Below are 20,436 nucleotides of genomic sequence, written 5' to 3'. Positions count from 1 at the left end.
AAAAAATCAAAAGATCATTCAACGAGAAAATGCAACTTGGCTGAAATAAATAAATAAATAAAAGGCCCACTAAATTTGTGCCACAATTGTTTTAAACTTTTTATAAAAAGTACAATAAAATGTAACACGATTTTACAGTGAACTTGTCTTCCTACCAATTTAATATCGCAAAAAATCCTGCCTCCCTAATCCCCACCGGCCAAGATACTAGTAAAAAACCCACAAAGCTCTTGTTGGATTTTAGTTTTTACCAAATTGTACCGCCCCTAGACCTAGACATTGTATTCGTCGCTTGACCCCAAAAATCTTAGGCATAGATGCGGTGTTTTTTTTATGTTCAGATGTGCTTTAAAGTGAGACCACTCGTCCTAACTAACAGGTCCAAAGGCAATTATATATATATTTTTTGTAGCTCCTACAGAAATTACTGAGCAAAATACATTTGGATAGACATGTTACTGAAATATATAAGAACATATGTACAGTAGCACAAGCTAATAAAAAAAATTACTAACCATCCAGATTGAACCACCACCAAAATGTAGACAAATTTATAGTTAAAAGCTAAATTAGTAGAGTATGCTAAGTAGTTCAACACAAAAACAAACCAGTTTGTGTGATCTACATGGACCACAACCATATGAAGGTAGTAAAAGTTTAATACTAAGAAAAGTAAAAGTAGATCATCACAGAAAAGAACAAACATCAGTTGTTGTGATTTAAATAAACCACAGCTCCATAAAGAATGTTCAGATCATAAAAGATTTTTTCAATAGTAAGATCAAGTGTCATTCTCTTCTAAGGGAAGGTGAGATGTTTTAGCATCACTGGTTGATGGCAAAAGATGGTCAGGATACTCCAAAGATAACTTGCAACAAACATTTCTTTATTCCTCGATCCTATCAACTGCAAGAAGGTTGAATTTTAGAATATTATATTGTCGAAATTCCTTTTTCAGGAGTTTCAAGTGGACAAAAAACTTGAAAAGGCCATCAGTTTTCAAGCTTAGTTCCCTTTCCAATTTAAACTTATCATGTTCATCCTGAAACATAAAACTTAGTGTTAGCTATAGAATAAGAAATTTTTTATGTTAATTAAAATGTTTTCTCTTGGAATACATTACCGTCATCATTGTTTTCTCAAACAAATCATCAACTAAGCAATCGATAATTTTACATGCTTGGTCATTGAAAATTGTAATGGCCAAATCACTTTTGTGGTTATCTACAATAGTCATCTTCAATCTGTAACTATGATTTAGCTAAAAAATAAACAAATAAAGATCATGAAAATACATGAATTATAATATTAAATTAGATCAAATTTCAAATAAAAAAAATAAAATTTAGTATATCTCTAATGAAACAACTCCACAAGAATTGCAAGTTCCTTTTAGTCCACCTGAACTTTCTTATTGCAAGTTGTACATGCACTATACCATGGGATACTGCTAAAGTCTATATATAGAATCTCATTGTATTTTGTAGATTTTATCCTGGAAAGACGTTAATTTAAGTATCAGAATCAAATTTTGTAAAAAAGGTGGTAATTAACCAAATAGATCTTAAGCATTTACACGAATAGGTCAATGAAGTAGATCTACAACAAAGAACATTTTTAAGTGTTGCTAAGAGATCATTTTGTAGTAACTTTTCAAAAGGAGATGATTCAATCTCACTAATTTCAGATGTGACATTGTGTAGTTGGAGCCTAAGTAACAAAATCATATAAAGTGAGAAAAACATGAGAAAGTGCTATTAAAGTGTACAAAATGCTAAGAATATCCATAAATCCAGTAAGAGTTCAATGTGGAAGAAGTTACAGACTTTCAGTTTCATCTATTTGTGTGGGTCAATAAAAGGGATCGTAAGATTCTAAGTTGTGATGGATAGGCCTATAAAATAAAAAAACATTGTCATGATCCTTAGATATAGAAAGTAACATTTTTTAATAATTTAATTGAATGATAATAAAGTATAAATTTCATACATTAAAATATCAAAAAATTCATTTATTAATTAAAAAATTAAGAATCATGTCATGATCCGGTCATAGCCGTATCTCGGTGACAGTTCCTGAGTGGCAATAAGAGAGAGAGATGGAGACCGCACCTCCTGCAATCTCATGGGTGGTGGGTAGTCGCCAAATCTCTACAATTTCATGGGTGGGTGCAGTCGTGCATCATGCCTATGAATCCACGACCACCACCATGTCCATCCTTCTAACACCAATCAGAAACCCACCCACCACTTTCCTCTGCCATCGGGGCCCCCATTCTCTTTGGCTTCCCTTCCTAAAGACGGCCTTTCCCCACCGGGAAGATACCCACCATGTTTCTTTTGCAAGGAGGAGTTGGTGGGATTCGGATGCAGAGAACGTCCGAAGAGGAAGGCGGTCCAAGAGTGGGATTCTTGACAACGAGGACGACGGAGGTGAATGGTCGTGGTGGTCTCGTTCTTACGACGACTACGATGGTTATTATGATGATGGCGATGATTCCATGCTCTTCGAAGACGAACCCAATATAGGATGGACGGACGTTGGATTTTTCAAGGTAGTTTTTTTCTCTTTATTTGGTGTGCATATTCTTCTTCTGATTTTCCATGTTGGGGTGTTTATATCTGATTCCAGAGGCTGGCCCTCGTGTTTATCAATGGAAATAACTAGTTGGTCTCGATTTGTTAAATGATTTGTAGGATGAACTAAGATCCCAGTGTTTGACTAAATTGCTTGTGTAATGAAACCAATTATGGTTTTGGTCTTGATAGCCGTTGAAATTGCTAGTGTTGTACAGAGGTTGCACTTAAATTTATGAATAAAACTCGACCACTGTTTCATTGAGCCATACCATATCATGAGGAATAACGAGTTAAAGTTGCGTATGCAGACAATTCAATCTTTGGTACATCATTTTTTAACAATCATAGCTAGTGGGTAAGCTACAGGTAACGATAAATGTGATTAGAGGATATATCAAGTGAGACTTGGATATAATGTCTTCCTTCAATCCATTGATAAGGAAGCCGATTAGCGAATCCACAAAATCCGTTTAAAGTTGGTTTGGTAAGCAGACTATTGTAATTTGACATAAATTGGAAACTGTGGCTTTGATATCCTCAGTCAGTGGTACAGAACCGAACGCCAAGGGTGTCACTTGTTCAAACCATAGGAACGGTTGCTTGACCTTATTTATAAAAGAAATTACTTTTTGGTATATTCTTGAAGTTGCAAAATGGTTTTACTCCCCCTCACACTCAAAAAAAATTCAACAGGGATACTGTGCCTGAAATGACCAGGCCCTCTGTTTGATAACTCTGTCTCAATTGATATATCTTTGAATGCTGAACTGTTCCGTGTCTTTCTTACTTATCAATATTTCCGATTTCTAGCACTGAATTTCGCAGCAGAGGGTATTCGGAAATCAGCTATTGGGCTATTAGGTGTCGCATCTCCTCTGCCATATTTTTATTTTGGCCTCCATCAGCTTGTTTAGAGTTTCCTCCCCTGGACATGCCCAAGAACATGCTTTAGTGCCAATTTGATATGATACCCTTTGAAGGGGATCTTGTGATTGAAATGGTGGAGACAACTTAGTCATGGTAAAGCTTTTCTGAAATCATATTTTCCAACTTATGGCAAATTGAAATGGTGTGAGGTTACCAAACCAACTTCGAAAGTTTAGTGAGCTGCATAGAGGGTTGGATCAAGAAGTTATCAGTTGGATGTTTACAGTGGACTGAAAGAGGAGACTAGGGTTCAAACCAATACATTGGTGCCACACATTCAGCCACCTATATATGCAAGAGAAGAAGCTTTACTGATTGGCAACGATCTTTTCTTCTCCATATCATTATTGGTGGCCATGTGCCACACTAGAAAAGCTTACAGTGCAAACATGAAGAAGCAACCAGAACAAATTTCTGTCATGATCATGATGTAAATTTTGGGCTGACATATTTCAAGTACTAATAGTTCAAATGGAGAACAATCACATGAAGACTTGGTAATATCCCAAATACAGTATGTGAGCAACTGAATATATTTCAAGGAAGTGGAAATATCTGTGCACGAATTTATGGACGACACTTTCCATTATAGAAAAGCCTACAAGGAATGAATGACTGAGCACAAGAACAAATTCCTGACACAATTGTGATGAAAAGTTTGGCTTAAGACTTAAGATATATTTCAAGTGCTAATAGTTTAAATGGAGAATAATGGCATGAGGACTAGCCATTCAAATAGTGATATCCCAAATACAGCATGTAAGGAAATATTCTCTCTGAACGAGCTTATAGAGCCATGAAAAAAAGTTTTTTTTAAACAAAAAGCACATATATTGGAAAGATGTGCTTAAACTAGCTTTCTCTTAAATTTTGGGCACTCCCTGTATGAAAGTTGGCTGAAACAAGGCATTGAATCAATAAATACAAGCAACCAATAGTTAGATCGATTCACCCTCGGGAACCATATTGGAGTTTTTCACATCATGGGGCCCCCCTTTTTCAGATATACAATGGAGACAGAGGTCATTCTATGGCCAATAGTCTTCAGAAAAATCTCAAAGATGAGATTTTTTATCAAAGAATCAAGAAAAATTTGGCTCTATGGCAAGGGTAATTGTTGAAGAGCCCAAGCTCTGAGGACTGTGTATGCTTAAGAAGGCTTCCTCTTTTTTTTAGGATTACTTTTTTAAAAGCAACTCATATTTCAATGTGGTATTTTTGCAAGGCTACCCAAGCTTGGCTTGATGAGCCGTGAACTTATCTGGAAAGATAAACTTCGGAACATGTTCCCGAATGCTATAGACTTGTAAGTGCTACCAGTAATTGTGAGTAACTGGAAGGGTATCCCAGATTGCTCATGAGAGAAGAAAAAGAAAGGGGTATAGATAGTTCAGAATACATTTCCACATATCAGATGTTGATCAGAAGGGTTATTTGTAATTTTGTATGGGTGGAATGTCGATATGTTTTCAACTTGATTAGTGATAAGTGGAATTTATTTGTTAGCTTAGTTGGATTAGGTTGTTGTCTCTTATTTGCATTTTCTTTTTTCTGTTTCTATGAGTTATATACAAGAGATTCTAGATTTGCATGGCTTATATATTGCATCCTAGGGTTTATAGGACAATCACCTCAAGGAGATTTAGCCTACGTAGTAGGTTCCAAACAACGTGTTACCTATTTATTTGTGGTTGTAGGTAACCAGATGAAAGTGAATTTTGCTCTTCTTGACTGAAACCAAATGGCCTTGAGTATTCCTCTTTAGTTATTTATTTTATTTTCTAGGATATTGCTTTGAAACCCAATCTCTCCTACACTGACAAGTGCATGGCTTGTATAATGAGTTAAAGGTTCACGATTGCTGCCTATGAACATGTTGTGTTTGAAACTGTAGTTTGGGCAGATGTGCAAATGGGCTTCAAGCATGTTTGCAAGTCCTGATGAGATCAGAAGAAGCATCAAGAAATTTAGGGATAATGTATACCAGTTTTTGTTATGTAATAATTTGTCTAGTTAAGTAGGTTTTCTAGCTTTTACAAAGTAATGGGTTTCTCGGGCATCATCTTTTTTCGGTTTGGAACTTAAGGATGACAAGCATCTCATAGAAAATGATGTCAAGATGGATGAGGCCAACTTCCTAAATTTGTAAGAAATGCTTTTATGGTAATGATTATTGAACCTCGATTGCATTGATGCAATTCATCAATTGAAAATTTTGCAAATTAAGACAAGTTTCAAAACAGAAGTCCAGAGAAAATGAATTCCATTTTTACATGCTGAGATATTTGGTTATATTCCCTACCTGTATCCCTAAGGTTCAGGAATGTCTAATTACCTCCATTTTTATGGTGTATCCTTTTAGTCATTTTTAGGTCGGTTGAGAGAGAGTGTATGGTCCAAAGTATTCTCAATGGTGCTTCATGATGTGATTTTATGTTTTCTTGAGCTTGCTTTCTTGGAAAAAGATATTTGTAGATTTCTATTTTGCCTCTTCCTCAAATTTGAGATTTCACTCTGTCATGGTGGGTAGGCTTCTGACTAAATTTTGATCTCATAATCAATAGTTTGATGGAATTTAGGCAGTGTCTCATCCGTATCTGGTAGAAAATTGTCAACTATGAAACTACTTGTCATGATGATTCCAGCAGCAAAATCAGATCAAACTGGGCACATAATTTGATTGATACAGCTATTTATAGCCTTGATTAGACTGACCATCTTTGGCTTTGATAAGAAAGTAAACAATCTAGGTATGGGCTCTGGCAGTCTGAGCCCCTATTTAAGGCCCTAATACACAGGCAGGATCCAAATATGTTTCCTGATTAACTTTGCACTATGGTCTTATCGAACTTGATTTTTCTTTCTATGTAGTTTTTTCTTGCATTTAGAATTTGTTTGCAGCCAATTACCTTTGCTACCACTGCTGCTTTGGATAGCTTCTCAGCAGTCTGATTTTTCTTAACAATGGTGTTTTGTCTATGTAGGTAGGGCAAGAGTACAGTCACTTGTGTCATGGATACAATCATTTATTGTTACAACAATTTTTTTGTTTGGATTAGAGATATTCCTGATGTACATGATTGACTGATGTGTGTGTGTGTGTGTGTGTGTGAGAGAGAGAGAGAGAGAGAGATTCATCTTTTTTTATCCTAGTTTTACTGCCCCCCCCCCCCCCCCCCCCCCACCCACCCACCCACAAAAAAAAAGAGTTGGAGTCTTTTCTTTTATTATTGTTATTTTTTGAAATTTTAGTGTTTGTTTCCTTGTCTATTATAAACTAAAATTAGCTAAACCTAAGATTGACTTAACCACACTAGCAAGTAAGTTTAAGATCTTAATCATGATCTTTGATTTTTACCCCCATTAGGAGGGTCAGCTAGGCTAGCCACTTTTTGAAATTTCATCTTGGCCGTTGCAAGGCTATGAATTTTTGAGGCTCCTATCTTCAGTTTTACCTCGTTAAAATTATTGAAGTAATTACCTTATATTATGGGCATGTTTGTTTTTGGTCACAGGTGAGAAAATAGAATCTTGAGAAAGTAAAAGCTGTGATTGTGATACACAAGGTCAACCTTATGATCTACTTTCACAATATTCAAAGCACAAATAGGCAAAAACAATCACAGCTTTTACTTTTTCATGTTCCACTAACCTTGAGAAAGTATGGTGATTGTGATTTACAATCACAGGGCATCTCAAACATTATGTGTCTCCACTTTGGGTCAGTGCTTCCTGATCCTTTGGAGTTTGTATCTTTGTGGGAGTCCTGGATGGCACTGTTCATAAAGTTTAGCGATCACTCAGATTTTCTGATCCTGGCATCCTGGATTGAGTGATTGATTCCATGTGATGTGTCTTTTGGACAGGTATTGAAGTCGTATGGTTGGATGGTTCCAGCCATTATATTGTCTATGCTGCTGGCAACAGGGCCCAATGCTTTTCTCATGGCACTGGCCCTTCCTCTGGGGCAGTCAGCCATTTCCCTCACAGTTGACAAATTGTGGGGCAAGACAAGAGCCGGTCCAAAACCACCAAAATCAAAGTCCAAGAAACCAAACTTTGCCAACTCATCTGCAGCCAATGGTTGCAAGCAGAAAGCTCCGAGTGAGTGACGTATCAGAAGTAAGCAGCAGCAATTCATGGGTCGCTGATGGTAAAGTAACGGGCACAGAGCCGACCTTTGGAGGTTGGGATGAGTTGGATATCAAGGGAAAGAAATCTAGCAGACAGCCACTTGGACCAACTCCAAAACCAAGACCAAGCTCAGTAGGTGCAAGCAAAGGCGGTTCACAGAAGCCAAGCAAGTTGGTAAGGGGGAGAAATGGTGACATGCCTTTGTTAATGAGACTGCTGATAGCTGTGTTTCCATTCCTTGGCTCATGGGTTAAGATTCTTTAAATCTTTCAGTAACTTGAAAACCATAATAAAAATTGCTACAGTGATTTCAACCATCTTAGTCTATCATCAGAGGTGCTCCTGCAAAAACTACTCTTGCTTTCATGAAGATGAGCTCAGAGTTTGTACAACTATTTTTAACCAGTAAAACGTATGAGATATCCAAACATTGCATGGATAAAGCGTCTCACATTGAGCCGTATGGACTCGGAAGAGAAGGCTTATGTAGGCCCATGCAAGTCCATCCAAGTCAGAATTCCAATACAGATGTGACATCTTTCAAAGGGTCCAAATTCTTATATGAATTTGTTTTCCATTAGAATTAGAATTCATAGATGCTAAGGTGGACTGGATGGGCTGCTAAGTCTTTAGAAATTCAATTTCTTTGGTCAGTTTTTTGTCTTATAAATATAAAAAAATCTAATGATGGATTTTTTCTGCATATATGAACAAATTATACTGGATCATATAGATGCTGCCGCATTACGAAAATATGTGCAATTCTGCAACTACCACTATCCCTAACACACTCTTAGTCCTTTCGAGTTTTGTTTTTATATTTAACGAGGGAAAACCTCAGTTCAGGTAGTGAGGCCTGAGAGAGAATGATGCCCTGCTTTAGGGCCCACCTCGAAGTGGTTAAAAACCTTCAGCCATCCTCTTTGGACAGTGCTCTTAATACTTATAAAAATGATATCATAGGTTAAGCACATTGTACTTAGGGTATCTTCTATTTTGTCAAGTAGGTGGTTTAGTTGCTATTTGCCTAATCAGTAATCAGTACTAACCACTACTGTCCCACCTTTTGTCCAACTATGCCTGAAAAGTTGAGCTTACAGAAGAAATACAAATGCTGTGAATTGGCAATTGACAAGAGATATGAATAGACTTGAGATGACAAAAGAAGAATATTGGTGACGCTAATACACCCAAGAACAGATAGGAATAACCTTTAGATGGATAGGGAATTGACAGGGTGCACCATCTTAATCTGGACAGTGCATTTGCATCCTCCTGAATGGTATTCCTACCGTGTGGAAATTATCAACCTCCATAATGGGTTCAAACTTCCCATAGCCATTGGATCAAAGCAACGTTAAACAGCATTATCCGGATCAGTGTAATAGTATTGTGGGTAGGGGTGGGCATCCGGCCAGCCCAGACCAGTTTGGAGCTTGGCTTGTCTGGCTTTAATCCGGACTCGGCCCAGAAACGTAGGCCCAGTTCTTAACGGGCTCGAGTTTGAAAAGCAACCCATGACCGAGTCATTAACCCAATGAACTGATGTTCAACGGATCAGTCGGGCCCGGCCCAAACTCATTTATTTTAGATGGATGCGTGCATGATGATGCATCATCATATGAAATACTACATATTCCATGCACATTATAGACATGCAAAATCTCCACAATGATGGAAATGGTAAACCATGCATCTAGTTAGGTAAATAATAATACTTAACAACTTATCATGCACCCAACTAATTATCTTTCTAGTTTTCATAAAGTTAATGCAATTAATTAAGTAAATGATAATAGTTACCAACTTACATCTTAAGTAGTTAATTAGGTAGCTCAAACCCATTGGTTTAGTTTGGTAGCTCGTGGGCCAACCTGGGCCCATTAACTAATGAGTTAGGACCTAAAACTCTGACCCAAACCTGGTCCATGGTGAGTCGGGTCGTCTTGGCCTACCTGTAGCACACCCCTAATTGTGTTTGTGGGTAACAAATGCCAAGTAAGATTTGCCTTAACAAACTTAAATTAATCAAAGTACCCTTAGAGGGTAAGATTGGAGCTGACATCATGTAAAATTCTATTTTTTCTTGAGTAATTTATGAAAAGCTGTTGAACTTATCAGTATTTGATAAAAGCACCTAAAGTTTAAGTTATTACACTTAGCTTAGGGATGGCAGTGGACCGGGGGAAAGCGGGGCCCCGCCCCGCCCCGTTTGGACCGGGGATGAAGGGTATGAAGCGGGGATGGAGGCAGGGACGAAGGTTAAAATCCATCCCCGTCCGAGGATGGAGGCGGGGATGGTCGTGCACTTTCCCTGCCCCGCCCCGTCCCTGCCTCGATCCCCGTTCCAACCATTTTTCCCCGCAATATCCCCACCCCGCCCCGCCTCATCCTAGTTTGAACTGGGGATGGAGGACATGAAACGGGGATGAAGGCAGGGGGTGGAGGATAAAATCCATCCCAGCCGGAGATGGAGGCGGGGGTGGAGGATAAAATCTTGAGGCGGGGCGAGGGTGGAGACCTTGTCCCCGCCCCTCCCCACTGCCATCCCTAACTTAGCTGCCTATTTTTAATAATTTAAGTTTCAAGGACAAACTTGGTCATAAAATCATTCAATTAAACTTTGTTTACTACCCTTGTTGTTTCGTTTGACAAAAGCTATAAGATGACAGAGAACGAGTTGCTGCTTTAAACATACAGGGAAGAGGATGAGAAAGTACTCTCAATAGTTAGGACTTGCCCTTTTCTTTTTCTTTTTTTAATTTGCATCATCTGTGCATTTCCTTGTTAGGTATGTCCACTGAAATGCAGACATGGCTTAGTCATGATTAAACATTTGTCATTGGATGGTCCTATCGGACCCACCACTTGATTATCATAACCACTCTAAGACGACAGACGACACACGACTGTCTGCCTCAAACGAATACGTTGGGGTTTTTGGTAAACTGAAGTATGAGTGGAGATTTTATGGCTTTTTTTTATCTTAAATTTTACAATAAGAATGTGATATAGATGCTTAGTTTTTTAAAAACAGACTCTCGGATCTAGGGATGGCAGTGGACTGGACCGGGGCGGGGGACAAGGTATCTACCCCCATCGCATCTTAAAATTTAACCCTCCATCCCCTCACGGATTTTGGTTTTAACCTTCATCCCCGCCTCCATCTCCGTTTCTTGTCCTCCATCTCCAGTCCAAACGGGGTGGGGCTCCATTTTTCCCTCCGTTCACTGTCATTCATAAATAGTATTTTAGCATTTTACTAATGGGGATTGGGGATGAAACTTTGTTTTTTCTCGGTCCACTGTCATTCCTAAAGAGTATTTTAACATTTTACTAATGGGGATCGAGGACGGGGCAAGGTGGGGTGGGAGAAAGCGTAAGTCCATCTTTGCCTTCATTCTTGCACCGGTTTTGATTTTAACCTCTATCCCCCCCCCCTCTATCCTTATTTCATGTCTTTCATCCCTGGTCCAAACGGTGGGGTGAGGTAGGGTGGGGCCTCGTTTTTTCATGGTCCACTGTTATCCTTACTTGGATCATTCAATTATGATACATAAAAGAACTTTAAAGGCTTGAAAATCAATGACTCAGAATTTTTGTAAATATTCAAGCATTTAAAACTTACTATTTTATAAAAAATATATGATCCAAAAGTCTATTCCTAGCAAATGGATCACGCAAAATGCATTTGCATGGTTGGATTTGTAAAAAAAAAAACATAAAAAATACCTATTTCACACTTCAGTTAGCATATTCTAGTGACTATATATATATATATAAGAGAAAATATAAGGTGGTTTTGTACCATGATACGTGATGCATACTCTTGTTTGCATATATTTAGCCACTAAATGCTGAATCTAACAGATGTGTTTAACATGGTTTATTTAGTTATTTATTATATATCACTCTCTTTTGTAACATTAATTATATATTTTACAAAATGTTGTTGCTTTGAACGGTATTTCGACAGTTTGAATGAATTGAATGCTGCTAGCATTAATGTAATTTGTGTAAAGTTTTATAACCCCATGAGTGTGCGCGCGCCGTGCTGCAGTTACATGGCCTTTTAGTTTCAACATATCTAAGAACCTAAAACAAACCCCCGAGTAATAAAAAACACGAAACTTTATGCCTTGGTACGGTCGATACGGTAGCGGTAGAAATAAGGTTGGAAATTGAAATACATAAATTGTTTTTATTCTTGAAGTAGATATTCTATTATGATTTTTATGATGGGTCTATTCCATTTTGGAGAGTAAGGGATGGTAGCAAACAGGGAGAACCAGGATCCGTTCGAACCCACTTCGTTTGGGGCAGGGATGGAGGACATGAAATGGGGGAATGAACAGAGAATGGAGGTGAAAATCAAAACCCATGCAGGGATTGACTTATTCTTGCCCCTGTCCCTTCTCTAATCCTCAATTCTTGTTATTGAAATTACTAATATACTTTTTTTGTAATATAAAATAATATTTAATTATATATATATATATATATATATATATATTTTAACCTTAAGGTCTTACTTTCTAACCCTAAAAATGGGTCTCTTTTCTCTCATCTCTCCTTTTTTCTTTAATGGTTCTAAAGAAGGATCATTTAAATCTTGTACACGAGGAAAACAAAGATTCGTATAAACCCACTCTAAAATATGAATTCAAGTATTGGATTCAAAGTATATCATGGATCTTATATTGAGAATCCAATGAATTGTGAGACAACCACTATTTTAGTGGCTCGTAACGGAAAGGCCCACTATGTAAGTGAGTGTCATTGGATTCTCTTATAAGATACATGATATACTTTGAATCCGATACTTGAATTCATATTTTAGATTCAATACCTAAATCCAACTTTGGATTCAGTATCTAGATCCAACATAATATATATATATATATATATATATATAGGTTATATGTGTAAGATCTAATGGCTCACAATAGATCCTTACCATGATCAACCCACTGTGGTGGGGTCTGCCTGTCTCGGCTAAGCAAATGTGTGGGAGCCCTTTGAGGTGTTCATGTGAGAGCATTTGCCCCCCAAGACAGACATGTGACTTGTGAAAGATCACCCCCCACCTCATAATTAAAAACATGCACCTCATTTTTCAACATGGCCCAACTGCCTCTTTTGCTCTACCACTCAAAACTTGAAGGTACTCACACCAAGTTCAAGATAACAACAAATCATGTGAGTTATGACACAAGACTTGAATGATTGTCTTTCACAACCAAATCAATGGTCTAGATCACTTGTGGAAGTTGTTACTTGTTGGAGAACTTTCTACCTGGTTTATGGTACCCTGCTGCAATGGGAATCAATAAAGTGCGTATCAGGTCATAGTCACTCTCTCACCGTTCATCGATCCTCTATTCTTATTATCTTAGATGGGTCTCACAAGTTTTTTTTAGGATCTTTGAAGATCTAGATCATGAAAGAATGAACGGCTGAAATTAATCCCAAAATCATGTAATGAATGCCCTCCAATCAATCCTAACACCGCTGCAAGAGTGGGAATGTAATGAATGCCCCCAATCTCAATCTACCACAAAAGCAAATCACATGAATTTTTTTAAAGCTGCAAAATATTTGATAAAAAAAAACTGCATATAAGAAGTTTTCATGTGAGAAAATTTTGTTGGAAAGTGAGAAGATTGAGATGAAAAACTGTCAAAAGAGTGTTTTAATTAGGGTGAGAGCTGCCCTCAAAACTAAAATTTTCTTTTATAGAAAAACTTTCTACATAACCAAGATCGGTCTGAATCACCAATGGGCGGGGGGCTCCGTGTGGTTGGTAGGAGCTGTCAGTGCACGTCTTCCTGTGGTGGGACGTTGCAGGTTCAAAACGCCATGATACATTGAATAATAAATGGTGGAGGTCTGCCTTGCCTTTCAAAAAAAATAAATATTCAGATCGAATAGGCCAAAATTAGTAAGTAAAATCGGTTCAGAATCGACCAAATTCTATTTTTCTTTTTCGTTTTGTATTTTTTGATTTTTTAAATAAAAGTTCTTTCAATTCCAAAACAATTTGATTCGATTCTTTGGCTTATTAAAGAAACAAATTCACCTAGTAAACAGATTTTAACAAGATTTTCTATAACCACGATTGGTATTTAGTGAAATTCTTGGGGGTCAAAACGGTCACAAGAAAGCGCAGGTTGGAACCCAGCGTAGTGACTGACAAACGTTAAAATGACAAAATCTCGTTTTTCAAAAGCTCACAAGAATTTGAAATTTTTTCATAAATCCCGATATTTTGAAAATCTTGCGAGAAATTACAGTTTTAAACTTTCAAGCGATTTCTCGCGATATTGTCCTGAGATTTGTCACTATGGAACCCAGCTCATGGCAAAAAGTGCATACATAGAATCACTTCTTTCAATTTTAATGCACCTTAAACAAAACCCAATAAACTAAAATTTGTCATTTGGGAAAAATGCATTTGGAAGCAAATCTCGAATTATGTGCAAATGCACAACCATCGATTTTTGCACCTCAGTCAGTCAGTAGGCTAAAGAAAAAGTGATAGATCTCATCTTAGTGGGTCTAGATCCATATCTATTCTACATTGGATCTGGGTCTGAAGACTCATATGCGTTAGGTGTGTTTAGTGCCTAACCCTAGCCCTGGTTCGAATTCTCAATCTGTCTTGGCCCGTATCCAGATCCTGACTAACTGTTTATCTCGTGTCGAAGGCCTTTTAACTGAGGGAGTACTTTCCTTGTCTATGGCCAACAACTTTTGTTATTTATTGCTTGGCTTCTCGAAAGCCTAGATTGTTTTTTTTTGGAGCAGGCGTGCTTAAAAGATCACTGTGCTTTGTTCCTAAATATTTTGCAAACTAAAAATAATAATTTACCAAAAACGGCCTAATGTTTTAATAATTACATTTAGACATCTGCTTTTTATAATTTACGTTTCAAAGACGCGCTTGGCTTTAAAATCACAGTCGGACTTTTGTTTAATTAAGCAATGTGATAAGGGGTTTTTCCTTTGGATTATCCAAAAAAAAGCAAGTGGTGGACGGTAATAAAAGCCCCCACATTGGTAGACTTTTGTTTTGTAAATAGCTGATATGTTAGGCAGTTTTTTTGTAAATTAGGCATGACATACTTAAATGGGTCACAAACCACAAAGCCACTTTCAAAGTAGTCACAATCAAACAACTCAAACAGCATTGCTCTGCCCACATAGTCAAACATGGAAAGCCAGAGGAAATTTCTGACCAATCTGGTGTTTGGCTGAATCATAGCAGTACTATCCTTGTCCTGATCATCCATAAATGGTCCAAGGTTGCATTTTCTTTCATTAGATAAATAGAGGGGGCAGACCAAAGTTTGAAACACACACTAAAGGCTTACAGCCACCTGCTTATGCAGCTCTCTCATACATGGGCTGAGATAAAGAGTAGTAGTAGTAGTAACCTTTAATGCAACTCAGACCAAGGCATACCCTCTAACCATTGAACCCAGCCAAGATTGGTCTGATCAAATCAAGCCACCCCAACTCTCCTAAACCCACATGACCCAACTAAACCCCCCAACACCAACCCAGTCACTGACAGACACACGGCATCAAAAATCTGCAAAAAGGAAAAGAAAGGATCTGTGATAGGATGGTCATTCATTGAAGCTTTAGGATGCTTCCTGTCTTTCAGTAAAAAACACCTCATTTGAAACTACTTGAAAAAAAAGCAGCCTGCTTTTTATATCGCTAGACTTCCCCTGCTCTGCTTCCCAAACCCTCTTTCTTTCTAGCTCTTCCTTTCTGTACTCAGAAAAGCAATGGCCGCTGTCTCCCTTTCATCCCTCTTCTTATTTTTCTTCTTCATTCCATCTCCTTCCTTCTCACAGCCACTCTCACCAGACGTCCTCCTCCTGGTAGAGAAGATCAAGCCTGCTCTTGGGGGTCAGTCTGAGAACTTCCTGCTGGCCTCATGGAACACCACCATCCCTCTGTGCCAATGGAGAGGCCTCAAATGGGGCTTCCAGAACGGCACCACCCTCGACTGCGAGATCCAGAACCCCAATTACCCCACACCCACGAGCCGAAACTCCTCCCTCCTTCGGGATCCATCACTGCAGCTCCTCTCCCTCCAGCTCCCGGCCGCAGGCCTCTCCGGCGAGCTCCCCCACGAGCTCGCCGAGCTCTCCTCCCTCCGCTCGCTCTTCCTCGGCGTCAATTCCCTCTCCGGCGGCATCCCTCTCGAGCTCGGCAACAGTCCCGCGCTCTCCGACGTCGACCTCGCCGGGAACGCCCTCTCCGGCCCGCTCCCGCCCTCAATCTGGAACCTCTGCGATCGGCTCAATTCCCTGAGCCTCGACGGAAACCGGCTCTCCGGCCCGCTCCCTCGCCCCGCGCTCCCCAACGTCTCCTGCCCGACTCTTCGGACTCTTAGGCTCGGGAGCAACCGGTTCGACGGAGAGTTCCCAGACTTCCTCGCGGGATTCGCCGCGCTGAAAGAGATCGATCTGGGGAACAACCTCTTCTCCGGCCCAGTGCCAGAGTCGCTGCTGGGGATGCCGAGCCTCGTCGCTCTGAACCTCTCCCACAACAACTTCAGCGGCACCGTGCCGGGCGGCTTGCTGGCTCGGTTCGGCGAGGAGGCGTTCGCCGGGAATCCGGCTCGTCTGGGCCGCAAGTCCGGCCTGTCGCCGGGAGGGGTCGCCGGAGTGGTGATCGCTTCTATGGCTGGGTTGGTGGTCCTCGGCTCGGTCTCGATCGCGTTGTTGCAGAGGGGGAGGAAGAAGAAGGGGGACGAAGAGGAAGAGGAAGAGGAAGAGGAAGAGGAGGAGGAGGAGGAGTGGGGCAATGGGGAGGGCAAGTTGGTGCTGTTCCAGGGCGGCGAGCACCTCACCTCCGAGGAGATACTGAACGCCACCGGTCAGGTGATCGCGAAGACGAGCTATGGGACGGTCTACAAGGCCAAGCTTGGAGATGGTGGTGTCATCTCTCTGAGGTTGCTGAGAGAAGGGAGTTGCAGAGAGAGGGAGTGGTGCCTGCCGCTGGTGAGGGAAATGGGCCGCGTTCGCCACGAGAATCTGGTGCCTCTAAGGGCCTTCTATGAGGGGGAGAGGGGAGAGAAGCTGCTTGTCTATGATTACCTGCCCCACAAGACGCTGCACGATCTCCTTCATGGTATGCGGCAGACTTCATCTTTGATGCTTGGTGTTTTGTTCTTTCCTAATTTAGAGGCTCTGTTCTTGATAACTATTATATGCCTGTTTGAGTATCTTCTAGATGGTGTTACTGTGTATGGATGGATGGATTTTTTACATAATTTTGAATGCCAACCTTGCCATTGGTTCTATAAATTCCATTTTTTGTAAGCCTACCTAACAAAAGGTTAAATTAAAACTCTTTGATCTCTTTATGTGACAGGGGATCACCGTTATAATTTCAGTGCCCACTGCCTTTTCCCTGGTGTAGGAAGTTGCATATAATTAGAGGCATACCCTCTGCAAATATATTAAACCAATGAGTCTGCTAGTCTGGTTTAGAAGTGAACCATCTTAATGTTACATTCATTATACTTTCTGGATTAGTTATGGCCTTTTCTCGTGAAGAGAAACTTCAAAATGAAACTATTTGTTTAGGTGTATGTATTTCATTCCCCTACATGTTTGAATTGAACGGCCTTTTCTTTTACATGTTCTACTTATGTGTGAGTTGGATCCGTGGAGGCCATTGCTGCAGAGTTCTTCAAATGCATTTTTGTGGGTTTCAATTGCCGTTTTCTCTAGGCATTCTTTTGGCGGCTACCACAATGAATGCAAGATTCCATTCTTTCACTAGCTGCCAGGATGTCGGGAGCGATTTGGGAAAACCAAGTTGAAATCTGTGGAATTTTTTGTTGAGTTTCATTAATGCTTTTCAACTTTTGTAGTTCGGCAATTAGAAGTTTTTTCTTTTCTTTTTTTGTAAATCATGGATACCGGACGATTTATCATTAAGATATTCCTTGGTTGTCTTTTGTACATTTTATAGTCTTCTGTTCTTGTTTTCGGAGAGAATTCATATGCTTCCATCTTTAGTGAACTTCTGTTTTAGTTTTATTCTGCAGAATATTTTCCTTGCAAACTGTAGCTGCTGTCACCATTCATGTATTAATTTTAGTATGTACTTCAACAAAAAAAACATCAGAAAAGGTAGGCATATCTTAGGTAAAAATTTCCTTCTATATGTTTGAGTGTGAAGTATAGCTTGTAAAGTGAAATATAATCTTGTATCCCAGTACAGATCTCTCTCTCTCTCTCTCTCTCTCTGAATGAAGTATAGATTTCTTTTCCCCTTTTTTGTAACAATAATGCCAGAGAAATTTTAGATTAAACAGAGAAAAAGCGTCTTGGGTTGTTTTTTAATAAATTTCATTTAATTTAAATTTATGCAATGCAGAAACTAGACCAGGGAAGCCTATGTTAAATTGGGTAAGACGGCACAAGATCGCATTAGGAATAGCCAGAGGACTTACTCATCTCCACACTGGCCTAGAAACGCCACTCATCCATGGAAATCTGAAATCAAAGAACATCATGGTCGACGAATTCTATGTTTCTCGCCTCACAGAATTCGGATTAGATAAGTTAATGGTGCCTGCTGTGACAGAGGAGATGATTGCTGCCATGAAAACCGAAGGTTATAAAGCACCGGAGTTGCAGAAGATAAACAAGTGCAATACAAGAACAGACATTTACAGTTTTGGGATACTTCTGCTGGAAATTCTTTTGGGGAAAAAGCCTGGTAAAGATGCAAGAACAGGGGACTTCATAGACTTGCCGGCATTAGTGAAAATCGCTGTTTTGGAAGAGAACACAATGGAGGTATTCGATGTCGAGGTACTGAGAGGGATAAGGAGTCCAATGGAGGATGGTCTGGTTCAGGCACTGAAGCTTGCAATGGGCTGTTGTGCTCCTGTTGCTTCTGTGAGACCTGATATAGGTGAAGTGGTGAAGCAGTTGGAAGAGAACAGGCCAAGGAATAGGTCTTCATTGTATAGCCCAACTGATACAAGAAGTGAACTGGAGACGCCCTTCTGACCATTTCTGCTTCTGCAACCACCTTTGGTATCTTTGCTTCCATGGGGTCCATGATAAGGACTCTTTTATGATCATGGAAAGAGAAGCACCTGCTATTTTATTTCAAAGAAGCAGAAAAAGTAGGGAGCCTTCAATCTTTGTATGTGTGATCTGTTCTGGCATGATGAAGACAAGACTGTCTTTTCCAATCAAGAAGGCTGCAATTGATGTTCTTGACTATATAATTTCATGTGTTCCCCCCTTTTACCTTTTATTATTTTGTCAAGCAATATTGGAACGGAGCAGAGTTATAATCAGTGATCCTGCTATTATTTTATTACATTTATTTGCTTTGCATTTTGGTATACTTAAGCTACACAAAATAGAGAGTGAAGAGGGTGCCATGGTGGGACCAATGCTAGCATGTGCTAAGAAACATCCTTGCTTTCTACTTGCCCCTTTTGACAAATTATTATAAAGACCACTTTGTGGGATATTCCTACTGCTTTGCTTCTCTTTAACCTTTAATAAAGAGAAGTCTAAAGTGATTAAGAAAGTCTTTTCAGTTCTTTTCTAAGAACACAAAGGAGGATGAAAAAAGAGTGTAAAAGCAATTCAGTCAGCCTATTTAACGAGTTCAATGTAACCTGGAAAACTGCATAGACAAATAGAAACTGCGGCCACTTTTTTCTTACAAAGCCAATTTATGGGACCATAAAGGTATGAATTGGTCCTTGGAAAAGCATCATTTTTGGGTAGTCGGTTGGTAGGTTATGCTAGGTTTAGACACTTCCAAGCAATTGGTGCAGCTCTGCCTCAAAATTCTTGATGCATGGCCCAGATTTTGTGGCCCATAGGTAAGTTGGAAAGACCAATGGTCCATGTCTGGAATATTTTAGTGGGTCCTATGTGACTTGCACCCCTTTACTCGAGTGTACGTGTCAGATAAGTTGCGTGATAGACCATTTCTACTGCAAGAGTTTGAATTGAACCGTTGTTTCCAATTCTCACTCCTGGTTGATTACATAATGTGATGCGGCAGCCATCAGTTCAATTGGACCAAGAATACACGATCAATGATCTTATTGTTTGAAAGATTATATCATATATCATGTCAATATACCAATAGAAAACATACCTCTGTGGGAATACAGTGATAATATGTTTTTTTTTTTCTTGTAGTACAATGAACCCTCGCTGAGAACGGGACAGGGATGCCTCCCCACAAGATAAACTTGTTAGGTGTAAGAAAGAAGGGAGAGAAATTCAAAGAAGGAATGGGGTGTTTAAAAATAGAGGTCTTGATGAGGTGGAATAGTCCCATATTGCTTTTGCTTGAGTTTTCTGAGAGCTTTATAAGCAATTAGTGAACTCATACACTTGTTCCTGAGAACAAGGGAGTGGGATGACCACCACACACACGTGCGCGCCCGCCCGCCATGCCGTGTCGGGTCGGGTCGGGTAATTGGCCCTTTAGGTCCATATCCAATCAAGACAAGTATCTTTTTACCCAAAGTTTCTTTGGATTCGGTAACGGGTTATGGGACCGTAACAGGTCCGTTAACGGATCACGTCTCCTCAGAATCCGTAACGGGTCCTTCCACGTTTCATAACCGTTCGTGGGTTATAAAAGCGTGGTGAGGGCTGGGGTTAGGAGAGAGGTTGAGAAAGGCGATTTCTGGCCGAAGCTCTGTGATTTCTCATCTCTCTGTTACTCTCTCTCTCTCTCTTCTTTTCCTGAGATATCCCGAAGAGGGTTGTTCTGCAAC

General features: G+C 39.6%; 1 protein-coding gene and 1 pseudogene across 2 annotated transcripts; both read left to right on the top strand.

The window, feature by feature from the left end:
• Positions 1–2,098: 2,098 nt before the first annotated feature.
• LOC149845596 (uncharacterized) lies at positions 2,099–7,957 on the top strand (annotated as a pseudogene). Its single transcript, XR_016427860.1, has 2 exons — positions 2,099–2,554; positions 7,373–7,957. The product of XR_016427860.1 is annotated as an uncharacterized LOC149845596 (transcript).
• Positions 7,958–15,420: 7,463 nt separating this feature from the next.
• On the top strand, positions 15,421–19,007 carry LOC149845595 (putative kinase-like protein TMKL1). Its single transcript, XM_089997676.1, has 2 exons — positions 15,421–16,790; positions 18,048–19,007. Exons 1-2 carry the CDS (start codon positions 15,437–15,439, stop codon positions 18,686–18,688), a joined length of 1,995 nt encoding a protein of 664 aa, XP_089853802.1. The 5' UTR covers positions 15,421–15,436; the 3' UTR covers positions 18,689–19,007.
• Positions 19,008–20,436: the final 1,429 nt, after the last annotated feature.

The sequence above is a fragment of the Nuphar pumila genome, chromosome 2, assembly GCF_984573655.1.
Source record: "Nuphar pumila chromosome 2, dmNupPumi1.hap1.1, whole genome shotgun sequence".
NCBI classification, from domain to species: domain Eukaryota; kingdom Viridiplantae; phylum Streptophyta; class Magnoliopsida; order Nymphaeales; family Nymphaeaceae; genus Nuphar; species Nuphar pumila.
This window is presented reverse-complemented; position numbering and strand designations above follow the sequence as displayed.

Coding starts and splice junctions, on each gene's coding strand:
- LOC149845595 (XM_089997676.1), top strand. CDS start 15,437: ATGGCCGCTGTCTCCCTTTCATCCCTCTTCTTATTTTTCTTCTTCATT. Junction 16,791..18,047: donor GCTGCACGATCTCCTTCATG/GTATGCGGCAGA, acceptor TATGCAATGCAG/AAACTAGACCAGGGAAGCCT.